Source organism: Passer domesticus, chromosome 9 (genome assembly GCF_036417665.1).
Source record: "Passer domesticus isolate bPasDom1 chromosome 9, bPasDom1.hap1, whole genome shotgun sequence".
NCBI lineage: Eukaryota > Metazoa > Chordata > Aves > Passeriformes > Passeridae > Passer > Passer domesticus.
In genome coordinates, this window is record NC_087482.1 from 45,606,780 (window position 1) to 45,630,593 (window position 23,814).

The following is a 23,814-nucleotide window of genomic DNA, read 5'->3' on the forward strand; positions in this document are numbered from 1 at the left end:
AGGGCAATCCTGGGCACCGGGACAGGGGAATCCTGGGCACTGGGACAGGGCAATCCTGGGCACTGGGACAGGGCAATCCTGGGCACTGGGGCAGGGGAATCCTGGGCACTGGGGCAGGGCAATCCTGGGCACCGGGACAGGGGAATCCTGGGCACTGGGACAGGGGCATCCTGGGCACCGGGACAGGGGCATCCTGGGCACTGGGACGGGGAAATCCTGGGCACTGGGACAGGGAAATCCTGGGCACTGGGGCAGGGGAATCCTGGGCACCGGGACAGGGGAATCCTGGGCACTGGGACAGGGGCATCCTGGGCACCGGGAGAGGGCAATCCTGGGCACCAGGACAGGGCAATCCTGGGCACTGGGATGGGCAATCCTGGGCACTGGGGCAGGGGCATCCTGGGCACTGGGACAGGCAGGGGAATCCTGGGCACTGGGACAGGGAAATCCTGGGCACTGGGAGAGGGCAATCCTGGGCACCGGGAGAGGGCAATCCTGGGCACTGGGACAGGGCAATCCTGGGCACTGGGACAGGCAGGGAAATCCTGGGCACTGGGACAGGGGAATCCTGGGCACTGGGACAGGGGCATCCTGGGCACTGGGACAGGCAGGGGCATCCTGGGCACTGGGACAGGCAGGGAAATTCTGGGCACTGGGACAGGGGAATCCTGGGCACTGGGACAGGCAGGAGCATCCTGGGCACTGGGGCAGGGCAATCCTGGGCACTGGGACAGGGGAATCCTGGGCACTGGGACAGGCAGGAGCATCCTGGGCACTGGGGCAGGGCAATCCTGGGCACTGGGACAGGGGAATCCTGGGCACTGGGACAGGGGAAGGAGTGGCAGGGAAATCCTGGGCACTCCGTTTTTTCACGCAGAAAAGTCAATTCCTTATTCACATAGTTCACATTTCTAGAAGGCACTGTGTTAAACCTGTGTGCTTTAGGATCAGTTTTGTTTGTTGGTGTGGTTTAGGATCAGCTTTGTTTGTTGGTGTGCTTTAGGGTTTAGGATCAGTTTTGTTTGTTGGTGTGGTTTACAATCAGCTTTGTTTGTTGGTCTGGTTTCTGGTTTAGGATCAGCTTTGTTTGCTGGTCTGGTTTAGGGTTTAGGATCATTTTGTTCGTTGGTGTGCTTTAGGATTTAGGATCAGTTTTGTTTGTAGGTGTGCTGTAGGATCAGTTTTATCAAGGCCACAGGTTGTGGGCCTGGGTTTGTGCTGTTGATGAAAGCAGCACTGGACACTGGTTTTTATTTTTAAGGGAGGCCCTGCTCAGGCTGGGCAGCTCTTCCTGCAGGCTGCTGCTCCCCAGGGCTCGTGGGCTCCTCTGGCTCTGGGCTGGCTCCGGGCAGGGGAAGGAGCTGCTCTGGTGTGGTTTTCATCAGGGGGCTGCAAGGCTGAGCTGTTAGAGACCTCTAAAAAAATAAAAATATTTCTATATCTGGCTGCTCCTGCATGAGTCTAATAACATGGCCCTTAGAAAGTAATTTGGATTAATTAGAATGTCCGGGCACTTTTGTGATAAAGACGTGCAGGGTAATTATCCAGTGTCCAGAATAATCTATTGAGCTTGTGAAGTTTAAGTCTGAAAATTATTCTCCCCTAAGTATTCGTCTTTCTGACTGTATTTCTGTTATTGAATTTGTTTTCCCACAAGTTAGATAAGAAGAAATGTAATTATTTAGCTGGCAAGCTCAATGTTGAGGTGAAGAAAACCAGTGAAGGTAAAAGTGTGATTGCCTTGTGGTTTTTCCTGTAATAATGCAGAAATATTTGGATATCTGTAGAATTACATGGTGATGATGCACTTTGTGAAAGGCCAGAGATGAAATATAAGGGAATAAAAGGTACAGATATTCACTGGAACTTCATTATACCCTATAACTCTTGGATATGTGGTGGGAGAAATGTCAAATGCAGATTTCTCCCATAATTACCATCCATTCTCGCTCCCATCTCTCCTCACTGCATTTTCTCACTCTCCTTTATACCCAGAGTGTGTCCTGAAGGACCTTGTTCTGTTTCTGATGCTCAGAGGACACAACAGGCCTTTTTACTTGGGATAATGTTTATTTTGGATTAAAGAAAACATGAAATCAAAGGCGCGCTAAATATAATCCCTCCGTGTCCCTGGTGGAACCATCCACCCCGGCCAGCCGTGCCTCCCACACCCTCTGAAGGAATATTAAATACTTGGGACTCGAGGAGGACGTGTCTGACCTTGCAGATGATGGAACAATTTGTTCTCTCTGAGCACCTCCCCACTGCTGCTGCCCCGGTGCAGGGGGCTCTGGAGGGGCTGGGAAGGGAATGGAGAATCCCTGAGGGAGCTGGGAAGGGAATGGAGAATTCCTGAGGAGCTGGGAAGGGAATAGAGAATTCCTGAGGAGCTGGGAAGGGGCTCAGCCTGCAGCAAAGGAGGCTCAGGGGCCCTTGTGGCTCTGCACAGCTCCTGCCAGGAGGGGACAGCCGGGGGGTCGGGCTGTGCTCCAGGAACAGGGACAGGAGCAGAGGGGAGGGCTGAGCTGAACATCAGGAACAATTTCTGCATGGGAAGAACTGCCCAGGAACAATTTCTGCAGGGAAAGAACTGCCCAGGAACAATTTCTGCATGGCAAGAACTGCCCAGGAACAATTTCTGCAGGGAAGGAACTGCCCAGGCACAATTTCTGCAGGGAAAGAACTGCCCAGGAACAATTTCTGCAGGGAAGGAACTGCCCAGGCACAATTTCTGCATGGGAAGAACTGCCCAGGAACAATTTCTGCATGGCAAGAACTGCCCAGGAACAATTTCTGCAGGGAAAGAACTGCCCAGGAGCAATTTCTGCATGGGAAGAACTGCCCAGGAGCAATTTCTGCATGGGAAGAACTGCCCAGGAACAATTTCTGCATGGGAAGAACTGCCCAGGAACAATTTCTGCATGGGAAGAACTGCCCAGGAACAATTTCTGCATGGGAAGAACTGCCCAGGAACAATTTCTGCAGGGAAGAAGTGCCCAGCCCTGGCACAGCTGCCTGGGGTTGGGGATCCCATCCCTGGGGGTTTCAAAGCCCTTGGATGTGGCCCCTGGGGACACGGGGCAGTGGTGGCCCTGGCAGTGCTGGGGAAGGGCTGGATTTGATCTCGGGGTGTTTCCAGCCCAGCGATTTCTCTCGGGTGGAGTGCTCCTCGCTGAGCAGGCAGTAGGTCTGGCTGGAGCCACAGACAGTGTGCCAGGCTGCTGGAGGGGTGAGCTGGCTGCAGCAGCAAGGAGCACCTGGGCTGCAGGCTGTTCTCACCTGGAGCACATCACCCCTCTCTTGGAACACTCGTGCTGCTTGCTGAGGTGGCAGGAGTTTGCTGCTTTGCCCCCCTTGGTGTGAGGGTTGGAGGTGAGAGCACCACTGGGCCCTTGCTCTGCCAGGGTTTTCTGCTCCTGGCTGCCCTTGCAGCTTGGCACACCTTGCATGCTGTGGAATGCTGCTCTGGGTTTGAGATGTAGGAGATGATTTGTGGTGGTCTCCACGAGGCCTCTCCCACATTTCAATGAGAACAGGCTCCTGCTCCTGCAGATCTGTTCAGGGAGTTGTTCACAGGGTTTGCTCTCTGGGGGATTGAGCTGCCTGCCCAAATTCCTTGGTAGAAAAGGGAGAAAGAAGAACGGATGACTGAGGTTTTATCACCCGTGGCAGTCTCTGGAAGCAGCGTTCAGCAGGAGGTCAGACCAGCCTGGCCAGGCAGACCAGGACAAGGTGCTTTGTCCCCTCCTGCCCCACACAGCCCCCCAGCTGGCTCATGTCCAGCTGTCCAGCAGTGTGACAGCTGTCTGGGCCTGTCCCCACGTGTGGCTCTGCCCTGGCACTGAGGGGGGCTGCCAGGAGCCCCTGCCAGGGGATTTATCCCTGCTGTCACTGGGATGTGCTGCTCCCACCAGGGCAGCCTGAGCACGTCTCTGGCTCTGCTCATAAATTGGGATTCATTTTCTAGCTCTGGCTTGGTCACCTCCAGCTGGAGTTCTGTGAGCACAGCTCACCCTGGGCTTTGGCTGCAGGTGTGGGGACAGCTGGGGGGAGGAAGAGGAGGAGGAGGAGGAACCTGTTGAGGCTCGTAGGTGTGGGTGAGCAGGGCTGCGGGGAGGTCAGGCAGCAGCTTACACATATTCTCTATAATTCACAGCTCTCCTCTTGCCTCAAGCTTTTCATAAAGTGCCAATCCAAGGCAGACAGTTTAAGCTCAAGCAGAACGGTTCAGTCAGCCACAGTGTGTGAGCACATTAAAACCCGGGGGTTTTTATTATTTGACACATTTTTAAATTCAGAAATACTTCCAATATTGCACGGAGGGAAATGAGCTCCAGAAACCCTGTTTAAAACATCATTTACTGCTTGAAATGCAGCTGGTGCCCTTGGGGTGTCAGAGGACCCGGGGGGCTGGAGCAGATCACATTATCTGAGCTCTGCCTTAACTGAGGCCACTCAACACTTTAATGAGAACAGGCTCCTGCCTCTGCAGTATCTGTTTGGTGGAAGTTGTTCACAGAACTTGGGTTTGCTCGCTGTGGGACTGAGCTGCCTGCCCGAAGCTGAACTGTGCACTGAAATTAGAAATGACCTCTTAATGCAGCTAAACCTGCACTGCCAGATGTTGGGTGTGTTGCTGTGTCAGGGCACCAAGGCCAGAGGCTTTATTCCCCTTGGCTGTCAGACTCCTGGCTGTATTGACAGCTCAGGAATAAATATTCAAACCAGGAATAAATATTCAAACCACAGCCTCGCTTTCCACGACACAAGCGTGGAGCTCTCCTAGAAATGCAGTTCTGAGCAGTGCTCCCAGCTGAGCTGACAGCTCTCATTCAGCCCAAAACCAGCACCAGGATGAGGGCTTCCCCTTGCACCACTCTGCACTTTGTTTCACGGGCTGCCTTTGTGTGCCTGTCTTGGATTGCTTTCACAGAACTCTGTTCTGCCACCAAGAACAGTTTCTGTCTCAGCCTGGCTGCTGAATAAGTCGTTACTGGTGTTGTCTTTATCGGGCTACTTTCAAAATCAATGAGATTTATGCTTGCAGATTAAAAACCTTTTAAAATATGCATAGACAATATAAGGTTCAATTATCTGTTTGGGATGAATGGAGCAGTGTGTACACATAAATAAAACATAGAAGCTGCTTCACTCTGTTTATATTCCGCTCCTGATTTATTTTCAGAAGAGTTGGAATTGGTGAGTCCGTGTTTGGATTGGGAGCTGCAGTCACTGCAGGGATGTGTGTGCTCGGTGCCCATGCATTGCCTCTGCTCACAGCCTGGCTGCTCAGCCTCTGGAATGCAGCAGGGGTGTGGGAATGGTGCACGTGGAAACCAAATCAGCCCGTGCTGCCAGTGCCATCACTGAGGGCAGGGACCCCGAGTGCCTGCTGAGCACTCTGGTGGTGACAGGAACCCTTCTGGGAATGCCCTGGCTGGTGGAAATGTGAACTCCAGAGGAATGGCAATGTATTCTGGTGTCTGGAAGACCTTGCAGGGTGTGTTCAGGGCACGGGAGAGGCAGAGAAGCTCTTCCTCTCTCCCCACTGTGCACAGCACTGACACAGAACCCCAGGATGGTTTGGGCTGGAGGGACCCTAAATCCCCCCAGTGCCACCCTGCCATGGCAGGGACACCTCCCACTGTGCCAGGCTGCTCCAGCCCCATCCAGCCTGGCCTTGGGCACTGCAGGGATGGAAAGTGAAGCATTCCAGTAAATAATTCATCCCTAGGGAACCATAAATGGCTGAGTCCTGCTCCCCAGTATGTGAACACGCTGAGGCAGGGGTGATGTCCTTGTTTATTCAAGGACAGTTTTACCTACAGCTTTAGAGGGGGTAAGGTGTTTATTTTTGTGCTGTGAGTCATTTTCATTACAATTTCGGGCCTCCTGGTTTCAAGTCAGGTTCTTCAAGTCCAAGGTTCTTTTAGCATTTAAAAGCTAAGAAATCACCCCCTGTTTTTCTATAAAAAACCAATCTGTGCCATAAGCTCATCACTGTCATGAGCAGACCTTGGTCCAGGCCCAGGTCATCAAGATGAAATACGGGATATCTCATATTTATGGACACATCTCACTTTACTGGGTGTTTATGATCTTTTCTCCTGCTTTCTGAGCTGATGAAGTGCTCCCCTGAGCCATGTGGACAGTACTAATTGCTGTAATTATTGTCCCTTAATTGCTACAATTATTTGTTTAGGAGCACTTTCTCACTCCAGGAAAGTCAGTAGCCTTCTCTATATCCTGTATCTCTGTATCTCTGTACCCTGGAGATGTGGAGAAGGCTCCCAGCTCGGTGTCCCTCAGGATGTCCTTCCATGACTTTTCATGGCAGCCGTGGTGGGGATGGGGATTGCTTTGTGTGCCTGGAAATGGGCTCTTTTCAGGTTTGACATGAATTAAACAGAAATGTGGTCAGTTGGAAGGGCAGTTGTTGGAGAAAGCCAAAGTAGCTTTGGGAGTGTTTGTTCCAGTAATGGCTCCATCCCCAGTAATAATGGTAACGAGGAGTTGGGAATTTTAAAAGTCTTGCTGAGCAGCACCATGGCTGGGAGTGGGAGATGGAGCTCACCCACCCAGCTGGGAGGGGTGGGGAAAGAGCCACTGCAGGTGGAACCAAAATTCAGGTGCACGGATCATTTCTGGCTTTATTTCTTAGTGCTCCTTCCACTGCTCAGAAATATTTGCTGTTGCTGCTGAAAAGGGATTTGCATGAAAGCTTTCCTAATTGTTCTCCCTCATTTTCTCACTGGCAACGTTTGATTCTTGGCTGTGAAACCACCTGGAGTGCCCAGAGAGGACGGGTGGTAAGCAGGGATCACCACCCAAGTGCTGTTCTCATCGTGACCTGGGCTGCTGGGAATGCAATTCCAGCTCTTCTGGGAGCCCTGCAGCAAAACCTGCAGTAAGATTTGTGTTCCTGTGTGCCTCCCAGGCACAGAGAGGGCAGGGGCTGCAGGAGGAGGGTCCTGGTGCTGGCAGGGCTGGGCAGCAGGAGCCAGAGCTGTTCCCTGTGCTGTGCCCAGGGCTGGCAGCTCCTGGGGAACGCTGAGCTGGAGTTCCATGCCTGGAGAACAGCAGGGAGATCTGTGCCTGCTACCTTTACAAGCTCTGACCTCCCTTAGTGTACTGGGTGAAATGTCCACAGAATGACAGCACGGTTTGGGCTCCAGGGAGCTCAAAGCTCTGCTCAGCCCCCTGCCAAGAGCAGGGACAGCTTCCCGTGGACATATCTGCATTTCTAGAGCTGCCTGCCAGATTGCCTTCCTGCTCAGAAGGCAAAGTGAGAGTGACAAGGGTCTGGAGGGGTTTTGCCCAGAGAAAATAGCCAGGGAGAAGCTTCAGCAACCTGAGCTCCAGCCAGGGGAAGCAGTGCTGTGCAGGATGCTGGAGCTGCCGTCCTGCACTTGGAGCTGGGGATGGGGCACAAAAAGTTGTGCTAACTGAGGATTAAACTGTAACCTGATGAATTTCCACAGGAACAGACCCTGAGCCCTGGCAGATCCCAGGCTGTTACCCATCAGTGAGGCTCCAGGCAGCTCGTGTGCAGCTGGGCTCCTGGGGGTTTGCAGGGTTTGCAGCCTGACACTGCCCTGCCCCAGATATGTCCACGGGCTGGGCTCGGGGGGCTCTGCCAGGGCAGGCTGAGCCAGGAAACCACAGTCAATCAATCAAACTGCACAGGAAACCGAAATTAGAAATGCAGAAAGTGTGAACTTCATGTTGGCCTGCTAGGAGCTCATTAGTGTCTCAGTAGGGGCACTCCTGCATTATCTTAATTGCCCAGGTCCTCGGGGAAATTGCCTTTCTGACATCTCCTGGCTGCTGTCAGTGCCTGAGGTGGGCTCAGGTGCACCTTCCTCATCATCTTCCTCATCATCAGTGGCTGGGGAGGGGCTGAGCTCAGTCCCTGCAGGCAGCACAGCAGCAGGACCTGCTTGGTTTGGGTGTGTGCAGCTGCTGGGCCAGGCTTTGGCAGGCCAGGCTTTGGCAGTCCTGCAGCCCCGGGGAGGGCTGGTGTGTGCTCTGGCTCTGGGGTTTGTGTGTTCCAGGACCAGGCACGTGCCTTTGGTGAGCAGCCCAAACGTTCTGCCATTTTCACTGGAAAAAAGGATCTGTTGAGCAGGGAGAGAAGGAGGATTTGGGATTGGATAACAACACCCAGAGAGTGTGAAAGGGAAAACTGGAACAGGGAGTTTGGGTTTCAGTGGGGCTTGCTCTGAAGTGAGCTGTGTTTGTGTTTCAGGGGGTTCCAAGTGAGCTGTCTGTGTTTCAGGGGGGTTCCAGGTGAGCTGTCTGTGTTTCAGGGGGTCCCAAGTGAGCTGTCTGTGTTTCAGGGGGTTCCAGTGAGCTGTTTGTGTTTCAGGGGGGTTCCAGGTGAGCTGTCTGTGTTTCAGGGGGTTCCAGTGAGCTGTCTGTGTTTCAGGGGGTTCCAGGTGAGCTGTCTGTGTTTCAGGGGGTCCCAAGTGAGCTCTTTGTGTTTCAGGGGGTTCCAGGTGAGCTGTCTGTGTTTCAGGGGGTCCCAAGTGAGCTCTTTGTGTTTCAGGGGGTTCCAGGTGAGCTGTCTGTGTTTCAGGGGGTTCCAGTGAGCTGTTTGTGTTTCAGGGGGTTCCAGGTGAGCTGTCTGTATTTCAGGGGGGTCCCAAGTGAGCTGTCTGTGTTTCAGGGGGTTCCAGTGAGCTGTCTGTGTTTCAGGGGGTTCCAGGTGAGCTGTCTGTGTTTCAGGGGGTTCCAGTGAGCTGTCTGTGTTTCAGGGGGTTCCAGGTGAGCTGTCTGTGTTTCAGGGGATTCCAGGTGAGCTGTCCCAGGCTCTGGGGCTGGCTGGGCTGGAAGGAGAGGCTGGGGTGGCTCCCTGTGTGTTCGTGCTGCTGCTCCTGCTGCAGCTGCTCTCCAACAGGGGCTTGAGCAAGACAACAAGTGTGACCCAGAGACAGCTCTTCATTAGCAGGAGAAAATGAAATAAATGAAGAATAATGGTCAGTGTTAGAAATAAATTAACATCAATTAATCACTGACTAAGGCAGTGTTCCCAGCATTACTCATCCCCTTGCTGCCATCAGAACATCAGGCAGGCTGAGCACACGTGGAAGCCTGAGCGTGGTGTGTCTGCAGGCTCAGGGACCCAGGAGTTCTGCTTCCCCCATCACTGAATGCTCCCTCAGGGTCCTCCTGAGAGCTCCAGCTCAGCCCCTGCCCTGCTGCTGGGGAAGGGCAGGAGCTCGGGGGCCCTGGGGTCACGGCCCCTCTGCTGAGGGGCTGGAGCCTTTGGGAAGCACTCTGGGGTTCTCTGGAGCTGTCTGGTGTCAGAGCAGAAAATGGGGAAGGGCGATGGAAGAGGAATCCTGCTTCTTCCAGCTGCTGTTCTGAACTGATGATAACGAACAGAGTTTACCAGAGTGAGAGAAAAATAAAACAGTGAAGAGACAGAAAATATTTATCTGGACAGCTGGAAAGCCCTCCCCAGAGCAGTGTGGTGTAAAACCTCTGCTGTCCCTTGGCCCTGCCCAGTGACACCTCAGCAGCATCCCTGGAGCAGAGCACAGACACTGCCCAGCCTGCCCCGGGTCTCGGTGAGCTGGGCAACCCATTTTTATTCCCAAGTGCACGTCAGTGCTGGCAGGAGCTGGAGGGGCCCCTGTGGAGCTCCCAGGTGGGCAGCAGTGGGATTTTAGCTGATTTTGACCTCGTGGGTGCCCACTCTGCCACTGGGATGCTGCTGGTGTGCATGGGGAGCTGGGCAGGAGCAGAAGGTGCCTTTTGCAGTATTTACAACGAGCTCTGACACCCTGGGCAGGGGCATTGTGGTGGCTGCAGTCCCTGGCACACCCACTGAAGGATTTTCCTCCCTGTACTTGAACAAAACGGGAGGAGAATTCTACTTGGCACACATATATAACTCTGTGTTGCTTTTAGATATCCTGTTAGAAACACTGGTAAAACACCTAATATCTGCTTTTTATACTCCGAGTGATTGAAGCAGCCAGCAGTAGTTAATATTTTATGAAGAGTGGAAAAAGATTTAAAATCCAAAAGGTCTCCTTAGGAACATAAGCAATGCAGCAAATTCTGTCGAAGCTTTGGTTGCTGTAGAAGTGCAGGATGTGCTCCTTTTGATTTTCAGTTGAAAAAGCAGTTGTTGGCAAGCTGGAGTACAAAGAGTTGCCAGGGATGAAAGCTGGTGTTTCAGCCTCCCTTTGTGCTGGTTGCAGAAAGCAGCCCCTGCTCTCCTCTTGCTCTGTGGGAGCCAGAGGTGCTGAGCCCTTTGCACGGCTGATCCTGGGGCAGTGCAGAGCAGGTCTGGTTTTTGAGAGGAGGAGAGGCTGTAGGTCCTTGCAGGGTGATAAATCGCTGTGGGGTGCTGTGCGGAGAGCAGAGCTGGGTGCAGGGTGCTGTGCTGGGGCAGCCAGTGCTGCCCCGTGCTCGGGCTGCAGGCTCAGCTGTGCAGTGGATGTTGTGTGCAGGGCAGAGCTCTGCCCTCCCCTCCCTGCTGCCTCCAGAGAGAGCCAGGCCGGGTTCCTTAGCTTAAGGAGCAGTCCCAGACTCTTACAAACCATTGCACAGTGGCCTTGGGGATTCGTGTCAGCTCGGGAACTGCTCAGGGCTTGCTTGGCAAGGGCACAACAGCCCTGAGCACTGCTCTGGGCTCTCTGTCACAAAAGGCACTGTCAGGCTCCCCCACTCTGCAGAGAGCAGGGCGAGCAGTGGCTGCTGTGCTGGGACAGGGCTGAGTGTGCCCAGGCTGTGTCTGGGACAGAGATGTCCCTTCACACTGCCCTTCATCACAGGGAGTAAAACCTGGACCTACTTTGCCTTGAGGCTGGAGCCTCCGTCCTCCTAAGGCTGAGGAAGGGTCTTTCAGCCAGTGCTGGCAGTGCAGAGCTCACCTCGCCCTGCCAGGGCCCCAGACCCTGCTCAAGCAGCAGGGAGAGCAGGGCAGTGAGGGGTTCCAGGGTCTGTGTGCTCCTCGAGGGAAGGAGAGCTGGATGTGCAGCAGAGCTGAGTGCAGGGGGGGCACAGCTTTGGGTGCCTGGAGCTGTGCAGGGATTGCTCCTTGGATTGCAGGGCTGTCACAGCTTTGTCTGGTGCCTGGAGCCATGCAGGGATTGCTCCTTGGATTGCAGGGGGGGCACAGCTTTGGGTGCCTGGAGCTGTGCAGGGATTGCTCCTTGGATTGCAGGGGGGGCACAGCTTTGTCTGGTGCCTGGAGCTGTGCAGGGATTGCTCCTTGGATTGCAGGGGGGGCACAGCTTTGTCTGGGTGCCTGGAGCTGTGCAGGGATTGCTCCTTGGATTGCAGGGGGGGCACAGCTTTGGGTGCCTGGAGCTGTGCAGGGATTGCTCCTTGGATTGCAGGGGGGCACAGCTTTGGGTGCCTGGAGCTGTGCAGGGATTGCTCCTTGGATTGCAGGGGGGGCACAGCTTTGGGTGCCTGGAGCTGTGCAGGGATTGCTCCTTGGATTGCAGGGGGGCACAGCTTTGTCTGGTACCTGGAGCTGTGCAGGGATTGCTCCTTGGATTGCAGGGGGGCACAGCTTTGGGTGCCTGGAGCCATGCAGGGATTGCTCCTTGGATTGCAGGGGGGGCACAGCTTTGGGTGCCTGGAGCCGTGCAGGGATTGCTCCTTGGATTGCAGGGGGGCACAGCTTTGGGTGCCTGGAGCTGTGCAGGGATTGCTCCTTGGATTGCAGGGGGGCACAGCTTTGTCTGGGTGCCTGGAGCTGTGCAGGGATTGCTCCTTGGATTGCAGGGGGGGCACAGCTTTGGGTGCCTGGAGCTGTGCAGGGATTGCTCCTTGGATTGCAGGGGGGCACAGCTTTGGGTGCCTGGAGCTGTGCAGGGATTGCTCCTTGGATTGCAGGGGGGGCACAGCTTTGGGTGCCTGGAGCTGTGCAGGGATTGCTCCTTGGATTGCAGGGGGGTCACAGCTTTTTCTGGTACCTGGGAGCCATGCAGGGATTGCTCCTTGGATTGCAGGGGAAGGTGGTGGAGCATTGCAGCTGCACAGAGCAAAGCCAAAGCTCAGCTGAAGCCAGGGGCTTTAGCTGCTGCTGCAAGAAGTGCCATGAGTATGTGAATGTGTGTATTTATCAGAAATTGTTTTTTTCTACAGATCCCACAAATCAGTTATGCCTCAACTGCACCAGAGTTGAGCGATGACAGGCGCTATGATTTCTTCTCACGGGTGGTTCCTCCAGATTCCTTCCAAGCACAAGCAATGGTGGACATTGTGAAAGCTTTGGGATGGAATTATGTATCCACTTTGGCATCTGAAGGGAATTATGGAGAAAAAGGAGTCGAGTCCTTCATGCAAATTTCCAGAGAGGCAGGTAGGCATCGGCCGTGTCCCTCAGAAAGCGCTGCGGCCTCATCCGTGTCGTGTCGTGCCGAATGTGACCGTGTGTTCATGGAGCTCACCTTTGCTTCCAAAGCCGCTGCAGTTCTTTGCAATGCTCTGCAGCGGCTCCTGGGTGTTGTCATTGCTAACCTGCTGGTGGAGGTTCAGGGAGTGGGAACCCCCAGTGGGTTTCAGTCGCTCCTGGGGGAATAGAGATCCTTGAGTTGTACCCAGCTCCTCCTGCTGCCCTGGCTGGGCTTTCCTGCTGTGGGCACGGGGACAAGGCAGGTCTGGGAAGGCTGGGCTCTTGTCTGCACAGGCTGGAGCTGTGCTGTGAGCAGCCCTGGCTGCTGTCCCGCTGGTGCCCAGCCTGACCTGAGTTCTTTGCTTTGGCATTTCCCTGCCCAGCTCAGTGCAGGGCATTCAGAACCTCTGCCCTGGAGGCTCAGGGGTTGCTGGTGTGGGGTGAGACTGCCAGACCTTGGGTGTGAGTCCTTGGCAAGCTGATTTGCAGTCCAGGTTCATAAGGGTGTGGAAACTCCAGTGTTGGAGGTGGATTCCTGTGCTGGAAGGAGAAAGCAGCAGCTGATGGAACTCAGTGCTGGTGATGAATGCCAGGGCTGTGAATGCCAGGGCTGTGCCCAGATGGGGGCAGAACCCAGCAGCATGGGGCAGGGCAGGCTCTGCTGTGCTCCCCAAGTGGGACTGGCAGGTCCCCACCCTGTACCTGCCTGGCATTGCCTAAATGAGAGCAGCTCGGTGCCCAGCTCGGTGCCCAGCTCGGTGCCCAGGCGGGGCAGGAGCTGCCATGAGGGGTCCCCATGCCCAGGGCTGGTCCCACAGCACTGGCTCTGTCTGCAGGGACAGGCCCCAGCTGGGTCCCAGCCTGTCCCAGACTGATGGAAAGTCACTGGGCTTAAAGGAAAGGGCCTTGGAGGGGGGGAGCTGGGATTGTTTCCTTGTGTTGGTGTCACAGAAGGAACCCGCATTTGCATAAATTCTCCTGTTCCTACAAATGCATATTTATGTGGTATTAAAGCAAATGGGTTTGGATTTAATACAGCAGGAAGTGACAAATGCCCGTGCTCATTGGAATTTAAAATTGGCTTTATTTGCAAATATCCCCTGTCGCAAACTCATGCCCGAAATGTGTTCCCTGTGTGAAGGACAGGCTCTGCTGCAGAGCAGGATCCCATTGTCTGGAGCCTGTGCAGAATTGCATTTATTCCCTGCGCTGTCCATGCAGCCACACAAAGCTCATGCTCCTGCAGAGAAAGCAAAGCCTGGAGGGCAGCAGTGCCTGCAGCTCTGGGTGCAGGGGGATGTGGGTCACGCTGGGGATCAGGGCACCGACAGGGATGGTGCCTAAAGCTCCTCCTCAGAGCTGGGATGGGATAATCCAATCCCCAGTGCTGCTTAGGGCTGTGCTCAGCTCCTTGTGCCACCACGTACAGCTCAGGTGGAGCTCTGATGGGATTTAACCCTGCCACCAGGCTCCCTGGGCTTTCCACGCCTGGCAGTGCGAGCAGATCCCGTTGTTGGGAGCTTTAGTGGAGCAGGGCCGAGAGGAGCTGCAGCTCCTGCCCTGCCCTGGGGGCAGGGGAGCCTTTCCTGCCTTTGGGGTTGAGCCCGTGATCAGAGAGCCCCAGCTCCTGGTGTTCATGGGCAGGAGCTGTGCCCCTGCCAGGAGCTGTGCCCCTGCCCTTTGTGCCAGGAGCTGTGCCATTGCCCCCTGCCCTCCCTGCCAGGAGCTGTGCCATTGCCCCCTGCCCTCCCTGGCAGGAGCCTGGAGCTGGATGTGCTCAGGACAGGGACAGGAGGAGAGGACACGGCCTGGAGGTGCCCCAGGGGAGGCTCAGGGTGGGTGTTAATGAAAACTCCTGACAGAACGGGTTGGGCAGCCCTGGAACGGGTCAGGAAAGGGCTGGAAATGGCACCTGGGGGCACAGCTGGGCAGGGATGGGGGCACAGTCCCTGCCTGGCTGTCCCTGCCTGTCTGTCTCTGCCTGCCTGTCTGTGTGTCCCTGCCTGTCTGTCCCTGCCTGTCTGTCCCTGCCTGTCTGTCCCTGTCTGGCTGTCCCTGCCTGTCTGGCTGTCCCTGCCTGTCTGGCTGTCCCTGCCTGGCTGTCCCTGCCTGTCTGGCTGTCCCTGCCTGGCTGTCCCTGTCTGTCTGTCCCTCTCTGTCCATGCCTGTCTGTCTGTCCCTGGCTGTCTGTCCCTGCCTGTCTGGCTGTCCCTGCCTGTCTGTCCCTGTCTGTCTGTCCCTGTCTGTCTGTCCCTGTCTGTCCCTGCCTGTCTGTCCCTGGCTGTCTGTCCCTGCCTGTCTGGCTGTCCCTGCCTGGCTGTCCCTGTCTGTCTGTCCCTGTCTGTCCCTGCCTGTCTGTCCCTGCCTGTCTGTCCCTGCCTGTCCGTCTGTCCCTGCCTGGCAGTGCCCGTGCAGCCCTGCAGGAGCAGGCAGCTGTGGCACAGCCCAGCCCCAGTCTGAGCCAGCCCATCCTGGAGCAGCTCCCAGAGCCGCTGGCATCTCCCGGTCTCTGCCTGGGCACCAGGGAAGGTCTGTGCCCTGGGCACCTGCACCCTTCCTGCCCTGGGCTGGGATTGCAGCAGGCTGCTTGTCCCAAAGGCAGCGCTCCATCCAAACCAAACTTCTTTCTGATCAGCCGGGATCTCAGGAAATCTGAGGATCAGTAGAAAGTGCTTCCCCTGCTTAGTTTTCAAATATGCTTTGGCACATAAGGACTTTGCTTGATCCTCTGAGTTAATAATTCTTCACAAAGTGACTTTTATTATGAGCACTTCAAGCGAGTTTGAATATGTCATTGTGGCAGGAGATGAAGATTTGAAACATGCTCTGCAGTCTGTGGGATTAATAAATTAGGGGAATGGTCTAATTATGGGAAATCTAAAGGACAATTTCAGATTATTAATGAAACTACTGAATACTTGAATTTCAAAGATTAATTCATCTTTGATTTTTTTTAAAAGATTAATCTGTACCAGAAGGTTAATTGCTATCTGTAAGAAATATATATATTGAAGTCGTTAGCAAAAGACCACTTGAATGCCTCCTAACAGATAAATGAAAGATCTGGAGTGCATTTATGAATGTTCTGCTCTCCCCAAATGGCCCATTTTCACAGCTGACTGGGGCTTTGCTCCTGGGCTGGGGGTGAGGAGGGGGCTGGAGCTGCAGGATGTGGGATGTGTGTGCCTGCTTCCCCTGCTGTGCCGCCCAGGGCAGGGCTGCCATGGGCAGGGCTGGCCCAGGGCTGGCCCAGGGCTGGTTCTGACTGGGCTGAGCCTGGCAGGGCTGGCCCAGGGCTGGTTCTGACTGGGCTGAGCCTGGCAGGGCTGCCATGGGCAGGGCTGGCCCAGGGCTGGTTCTGACTGGGCTGAGCCTGGCAGGGCTGGCCCAGGGCTGGTTCTGACTGTGCTGACCCCTCCAGGGCTATTGGGGCTGCCCAGGGAGGAGCAGTGAGGATGGGGTGAGGTTCTGGAGGATGGGGTGAGCTCTGGAGGACGGGGTGAGCTCTGGAGGATGGGGTGAGCTCTGGAGGATGGGGTGAGCTCTGGAGGAGGGGGTGAGCTCTGGAGGATGGGGTGAGGTTCTGGAGGATGGGGTGAGCTCTTGGGGCTGCCCAGGGAGCAGTGACTGCAGGCTGGGCTCAGCCTCTCCCCCTGCAGCCCCTCGGGCAGACAAACCCAGCTCTAAGCTGGGCTTTGAGGGCCAGCTCAGCAAAGCAGAGCTCTGGGTGTGGGGTCTGGGCTCTTTGCAGGGTCACAAACCAGGGTGTTCATGCGTGTGAGGGCGCAGAGCACAGCTGGAGCTGTGGGGAGGGCTCCAGGGAGCTGCTGGTCCTGCAGAGCCCTCCTGGGGACTCAGTGCTGTCCCTCTGTCTTTGGCTGTGCTCAGTCATTCAGCTTTGATGGGAATAGCCTTTACTCATTCTCTTGGGAGCTGTTTTCTGGATCAAACACAGCAAAAACAAATGGATAAAGCACTCATAAAACCGAGTCATTTATATCCAAGCACTTCAAGTGTTTTCCATTTTTCTTCCCACTTTTCCAAGTACTCAGGCACGTGTCCTTTCAGTGTGCAGTGATGTTAAATAACAACATTATGAAATCTATTGTTCTCCCTCCTGTTGTCAAATAACAAATGTTTTGGCATTTCAGAAAAAACAGCCAGGAAAGATTGCTGTCTGAGTTTGTGGTGGCTCGTGCTGTGTGCTGCAGCCTGGCAGGGTTAATGAGATTTCCTGTTAATTGTAGCTGAGCTGGGAGAAGATGCCCTGGCCTTGATCCTCAGGAGTGGCTGGGGTTGCATTGAGAGCTTGGAGAGATTTCTGAGAGCAGGAAAGCAGAATGTGGGAGTGCTCAGAGCCCTGGCAGTGCTGAGAGCTGCTGTGGCTCTTTGGGAACGCGTGAGCAGTGCAGAGGAGGGGCTGTGGGGTCCCTGAGGTGCTGACCAGCCCTAGAGCTGCTGCCAGCCCGGGCACCAGGCTGTGGGTTCAGATCACCAACACTCCGTGGCTCTCCAGCTGGGCTCTCCCTGCTGAGCTGCCCGGGTGTCCTGAGGGGCTGCTCTGCTCCCTGCCCAGCACAGAGGGGAGGAGGTCTCAGCTGGCCTGTGCAGACATCCACTTCTCTTGGCTGCACAGGCAGAGCTGGCAGAGCCACAAGCATGTCATTAAAGAGCTGGAATTCAACCCAAAGCCAGTCCTTGGTGCCTGGTGAGAGTCCAGGGCTGGCTGTGCTGCTGGGGACCATGGACATGGGGAGGGGACGTGCTGAGGAATGGACACAGATTTGTTTGGGAAGCCTGGGGAGAGGATCCCCTTGAGGTGCAGAGGCTGCTGTGGGGAGGAGCAGGGGAAGGAGAGGGTTTGGGGTTAGAGAACAATAAAAGGAACAAGTCTGGGGAAAGGGGCAAGGGAGGAACGGGGCTGAGGAGAGGGAGGATGAAGAGCTGCAGAACCAAGGTGATCCCAGTGCCTGGGGATGCAAACACTGAGCCACAGCTGGGAAAAATGTCCCTGAGTAAGGAAGCTTTGCCAGGGAGAGTGGGCTGGAAAACCACATTTGTTTAATCCAAAAAAACCCTGATTTCAGGAGCAGAATTTACTTTGATTGCGAAAACTTAAAACTTCTAGAAGCTAAGGCAGAATTCTTCCAAAGTCTCTAGTTTGTGCCGAGGGCAGGGAAACCAGGCTTCCCAGAGGTTTGTGTGTGAGCTTGGCTCCTCAGCTGGCTGTGCCAGCCTGCCCTGGGTGCCAGTGCTGTCCTGCTGGTTTGGGGCAGGGACAGACCCGGCTGCTCCCAGGGATCATCATTTATAGGGCTGGTTTTCCCCCAGGCTGCTGGGCTGAGCTGCTCAGAGCCCGCCAGGAGAGCTGGGCTCATCTCTAGCAGCAGCCCAGGGGCTCCAGCTGCCTGAGCTTGCTGTGCTCTGAGCCCGAACAAGGAGCTTTTCTGCTTGCAACCTGAAGGATTTCACACCAATGCTCGTGTCTTAAGGAGAGCAGGGTGCAGATGTAGAGCAGCAGGGAGCTTTTTTGGACAGCTCTTCACTGATGTTTCATTGCTGTTTATATATTTCTTTTAAAGCCAATTTTATGGCCAGGCAAAAGCAAGTCTAGACAGATTGTCTAAAAACTTTTATTGGCTAATTAAGATTATACTGCTGGTATATCACTGCTGGATAGCAGGGGCTCTGCTCAAGGAATGGCCTTGATTTTTTGCAGCATGTGCCTTTTGCCAAGTTTTCTATTGTGCCTTGGGAGGCCTTTTTTCATATCCATTTCAATGTCAAAAGCAAATGCCACTGGAAGTCTCATGTTTGGACACCTGAGCCTGGACTGAGGAGCCGGAGCGCCTTGGTTTGAGCTGTGAGCATTTGTGGGGCTGTGCGGGCAGGAGATCCCTCCAGCCCCCGAGCTGGGGCTGCCCTGGGGTCTGTGGAGCTGGGAGAGGCTCAGGCCGTGCTGCAGGGCCCAGCAGAGCTCCCCAGTGGTGTTTGCTGCTGAGGAGCCCAGCCCTGCCCTGGCTTAGCCAGACCAGCCTTTGGTTGGAGCTTGGGATGAGCCAAGAGGCTTTGGGCACCTGGCTGCCAAAGGTGGCTCTGTTTGCAGCTCATCAGAAAGGTTTGGGCTGCAGGGACCCTAAAGCCCACCCAGTGCCACCCTGCCATGGCAGGGACACTCCCACTGCCCCAGGGGCTCCAGCCTGGCCTTGGGCACTGCCAGGGATCCAGGGCACCTGTGCCAGGGCCAGCTCCAGCTGGGAGATCAGGACAGTGCCTGCTTGCCCCGAGCCAGGCATTGGAGCTTGGATATTCCCACCCTCTCTGCTGGCCGGGGAAATCCTTCATTCCACCTCCCAGCCCACACCCGGGCCATCCTCAGCATCTCCTCAGGTGCCCTGGATCCCTGGCAGTGCCCAGGGCCAGGCTGGATGGGGCTGGAGCACCTGGGGCAGTGGGAGGTGTCCCTGCCATGCCAGGCTGGCACTGGGTGGGATTTAGGTCCCTTCCCACCCAAACCATTCTGGGATTTCACTGCCGAACAGGGAAAATCACTGGCACTCCAGGATTTAGAAAAACACCCCAAAACCCCCAAAACAACAAAACCCAGTTTCTTGCAGGAGCGTTCATGGCTGGACAGGGACCCCGTGGGCAGCAGTTGGCACCTCCTGCCTGGGGACAGTGGCCAGGGTGGCACTGGCAGCTCCCTCCAGAGCTGCATCTCAGTTTGCTGGTGCTGAGGGGCAGCCCAGGGGCTGGGGAGGGTCTGTGGCAGGGGTGGATCTCAGTTTGTTGGTGCTGGGGAGGCTCTGTGCAGGGGTGATTTCAGTTTGTTGGTGCTGGGGAGGCTCTGTGCAGGGGTGATTTCAGTTTGTTGGTGCTGGGGAGGCTCTGTGCAGGGGTGATTTCAGTTTGTTGGTGCTGGGGAGGCTCTGTGCCAGGGGTGATTTCAGTAGTTGGTGCTGGGGAGGCTCTGTGCAGGGGTGATTTCAGTAGTTGGTGCTGGGGAGGCTCTGTGCAGGGGTGGGAGCAGAGCAGTGCAGTGGCTGGAGCAGCGGTTATCATCTCTCTTACTTTCAGTGGGGTAGATCTGATGACATTTGATTAATCCCTGGCTGCTGAGCATTCCCAAGGCCTGCAGAGAGCCCAGAGCTCACTGTCCCACACCCCAGCAGCGTTCCCCTGGCTCCAGCCCGTGCTGCCCATCAGCACTGGGATAACCCCGTGTTTGCAGCCGCTGTTGCCTTTCCTCAGCAATCTCAGCAGCCTCCCCAGCATGAAAAGTAAAGCACTTTCTTTTTGTGGCTCCTCAGACTGGAGCAGGCCTCAAAGCAAAGCCTGTGCAGTTTTGTCAGCTTCAGAAGGCCTTTCTGGGAGCAGAATGCCATTGATTAAACTCTAACGACATCCTGCACCCAGGAAGGAGCCGCGAATCGGAAACATCAGGGATGGCAGAGATCTCATGTGGCTGTCATTAGTGCTGAAGCTGCTTTTCTCCTCCCTAGGTGAATGTGCACAGGTGTGCCAGCAGCTGCCTGGGAACGCAGCATTTCTGCTGCAGCCACAAGTGGCTGGCAATGCCCGGTGCTGACGTGCAGCTCTGTGCTCTGCTCACCCAGCCCTGGGCTCAGGAATCGATCCCAGCACCAGGAGCTCTCTGTCTCTGCCCCAACCAGCCACTCCACGGAGGCTGTGCTGCTTGGGATGGCAAACCCTCGTGGGGAAATCCTCTCCCAGCTCAGCTCTCACTTCTGGGCTGGGCGATGGGCTGAGTGCAGGGGCTGCAGGAGCTGCCCGAGGGCAGGGGGCTGCTGGGGCCCCCACGATGGATTGGGGGCTCCCAAACACAGATTTGGGGCTGCTGGGGCCCCCACGATGGACTGGGGGCTCCTAAACACAGATTTGGGGCTGCCTGGGGCCCCCACGATGGACTGGGGGCTCCTAAACACAGATATGGGGCTGCCTGGGCCCCCCCACAATGAATTTGGGGCTGCCTGGGGCCCCCAGCTGTTTAATGACATTTTCCTTTGCTGCATGGTCAGCCCTGGCTCAGCCCAGGCAGGGGCACTGGCTGCAATCCCAAATGACCCTCTCAAAGGCTCTGCTCTTGGAGGTGGGGTGAGTCCTGTGGGGGTGCCAGGCTGGCTGTGCCTTGTCACACATTCCTGGAAGTGTTTTGTACGAGATGAGGAAAGGGAGAAGTGCTGCTCACAGTGGTGCTTGTCTCTGCTGTCCTGCTGTGGAGAGGAGCTGGGCTGCAATTGCTCAGCCCTGGGCAGAGCCAGGCTGCTGCTGGGGGTGTGTAATCCTCCCCAGGGGCTCCAGGGTGTTGTGAGAGCACACTGCAGTGAAACCTGATTACAGACAGCAGCTCAGTATTGCTGATACAATCATTAATCTAATTCTTGTCTAATTTTTCTACTCTTCATTCACCATTACAACCATCCCACATTACTTTCAGGCTGGTGTTGAGGCTGTGGAGGCTGATTAAATTGCAAAGCAGACTTTTAAATGAAAGGATCCATATCTGGCTACACTCATTATCAGCTCCAAGAAATTAAATCTGCCCTCAGTGATTGACTCTGAAGCAAACCAAGCAGGCACCGGAGGACAAAGGGCACGGTGGCCGTGCAGCTGCAGGTGAGGAGGAGGCAGACAAAGCCAGAGCTGCCAGCACAGCCCAGCTCTGTCCCTGCAGCACCTGCAGCTCTGCCAGGAGCTGGGGCTGTGCATGCTGGAGCTGCAGTCCCCGAGAACAGAACCTGTTCTTTCCCTGCCTGTTACGTAAGGGGCTCGAGCACTTCATTGCCTGTCAGATTGCAGAGGGGGCTGTGGGCGTGCCTCCCCCAGGGATGGCACCCAGAGAGGCCTGCAGCTCACCTGAGCTCTGGCTGGGCCAGCAGAGGAGCCCTGGGTGCCACAGCCCTGCCCTGGGTGCCACAGCCCTGCCCTGGGTGCCACAGCCCAGCCCTGGGTGCCACAGCCCTGCCCAGGGTGCCAGAGCACTGCCCAGGGTGCCAGAGCACTGCCCTGGGTGCCACAGCCCTGCCCTGGGTGCCACAGCCCTGCCCTGGGTGCCACAGCCCTGCCCTGGGTGCCACAGCCCTGCCCAGCTGTGCCTGGGTGTCCTGGTGCCCCAGGAGGGCAGGGATGTGTCTGGGAGCATTTGCTGGCACTGGGGCTGTGCTGGTGGCCCTGGCTGTCAGGAAATCTCCGTGGAACAGCCGTGTCACATCCCCTGCAGGGACGGGGCCTGCCCTGCCCTGGGCAGCCCAGCGAGGAGCTGGTGGGTTCTGCTGCCAGAGCCACTGCTGGGATTAGGAACTCCTTGGGAGGGAGCTGCTGAGGCAGGGGCTGTGTGACAGCAGGAGTGGCTGTGGTGTGCCAGGGTGACAGCAGGAGTGGCTGTTGTGGGTCAGGGTGACACCAGGAATGGCTGTTGTGGGTCAGGGTGACAGCAGGAGTGGCTGTTGTGGGTCAGGGTGACAGCAGGAGTGGCTGTTGTGTGCCAGGATGTGTGTGACAGCAGGAATGGCTGTTGTGTGCCAGGGTGACACCAGGAATGGCTGTTGTGGGTCAGTCAGGGTGACACCAGTAATGGGCTGCTGTGTGCCAGGGCGCCAGCCCTGTGCTGCCCACCCTGCCAGGCTGCTGGGCACAGATCCTACTGGGTGTTAAATGGAAATTGAAAGTGGTTTTTAAAAGAGGGCAGCTGCCCCCACTCCTGACCCACACTGACGTGGTGGGAGGTGTCCAGAAGGTGCCTGGGCTCGCTCCAGGTGCCAGGGGGGTGGTCACTGAGCCAGGCTGGCAGGGGCAGGGCCCTGGCTGCAGCTGAGGAGGGGTTTTGTCACCCAGGGCTGCTGTGCAGTGCTGACTGAGCTCACGAGAAGTTTGCCAGCAGTGTTTGAAGGTCCCTGAGGACAGCATGAGAGCGTGCTGCAGGATCAGGTCTGGGTGTTGCCATGGCCCCATGTGTGGCAGAGGCTGCAGGGGGGGCAGGGCCAGCCCTCACCAGGGCAGGAGCTGTGCCCACGCCCAGCCACGCTGTGCCCACCCTGCCCTGGCAGGTGTGCTGCTCCTGCACTCCAGGATGCACCCACAGGGCTGCCTAACCAGCATTTCGTTCTGGGGCTGAAGCCTCAGCTGGCCCTAGTTACACATTTACAACAAGGACATCATTTTCCCTGTAAGTTCATTTTTCAGGCAGACACGATGTGAACGTGGAGCTCTGCCTTACCTCAGTGTGAGTTGATGGGGAAAGTTCAGCTTTGCTCTGGCTGAGCTGGAATTGTAAACGAGCCTGATGGGAAACCCAAGGCAGGAGATGTATAAGATTTTTTACAGGAAAGAAAAGTTGGGATTTGTTCTGGAAACCTTTCATATCCTTAGCCTGATGCAGTCAGGGAGAGCCACGTCACCCGTGGAGCCCAGTTTGCCAGGACAGGCTCTGGTTCTGGTTCTGGAGCAGAGGCAGCCAGAGCAGCTGCCCTGCCCCAGCCCAGAGTTCACTTTCATTTCCCTGCTTGGCTGGGTGCATCAATCTCCAGCTTTCGAGTCAAAGGAAAACATAGGAAGTTGTTTTCTGGCACAAGAACTTTCCGGCTCACAGTTTAATTGTGCTCTGGGTTTGTGAAGTCTTCAGAAAAGCCTTTCAAGGGCAATCCTGAATTCTCTCCTTGCATGAGTGATCCACAAGACAAGCTCCTTTCCACTTCCTTGCTTCTCTGGTTTTTTCTTTTCATGAGATTTGTGGAGGTTTTGAATTAGCAGAAAAGCAGAAGAAGGGTGGGGAGTGGTTTGGCACATGTACAGTCACTGATGGACAGAGACAGCTCTGCCCTAACATCATCCAGTAATGATTTCAGTAAAGAAAAGGTAATTAAAACCACACACTTCTAAAACTTTATTTTCACATATGTCTGAAAATTTGTAAACTCCTCCCAGAGTCAAACTGGCACTAAAGATATTTATAGCAGTAATTGAAATACAAAATGCAAACCATGCAGCTCGTACCTGTGTTCCTTGACATGTAATTGTTATTTATTCTATACATATATAGATGTATAACTTGGTAGCTTTACATAATCTTCTGGCTGGTGTTAATTGAATTAGTCATGCTCTTGGAATGCTAAAAAGCTTTGCCTATGGGAATTTCTCCTCAGTTGTGAGTCAACAGTCAATTCTCTGGATTTTGTTTTAGTCGGTGACTCTTTATTAGAATAAACAAGATTACTGGCAGGGAAATGCTCTCTGTGCTGGTGCTGGGAGGGAGGATGGGAGTGCCAAGGTGTGAGCAGGTGGGTTGGGCTGGCAGGAAATGTTCTCTGTGCTGGTGCTGGAAGGGAGGATGGGGATGCCAAGGTGAGCAGTGGGTGAGCAGGTGGGTTGGGCTGGCAGCACACTGCTGTGGCACACGGGCCCTTTGCCCTGCTTGTTCCTGGCTGGCTGGGCCC

At 55.4% G+C, this 23,814-nt stretch overlaps 1 protein-coding gene across 6 annotated transcripts in view; it reads left to right on the forward strand.

Moving 5' to 3' along the window:
* GRM7 (glutamate metabotropic receptor 7) overlaps positions 1–23,814 on the forward strand; it is a 194,176-nt gene that overhangs the window by 65,747 nt on the left and 104,615 nt on the right. For 5 of the 6 annotated variants that reach the window (XM_064433159.1, XM_064433160.1, XM_064433161.1 and 2 more), the window contains exon 2: positions 12,112–12,328. The exons of the other annotated variant lie outside the window; for it this stretch is intronic. In XM_064433159.1, the coding sequence (XP_064289229.1) occupies positions 12,112–12,328 (217 nt within the window). The remainder of the gene's footprint in view (positions 1–12,111; positions 12,329–23,814) is intronic. 6 annotated transcript variants of the gene reach the window in all.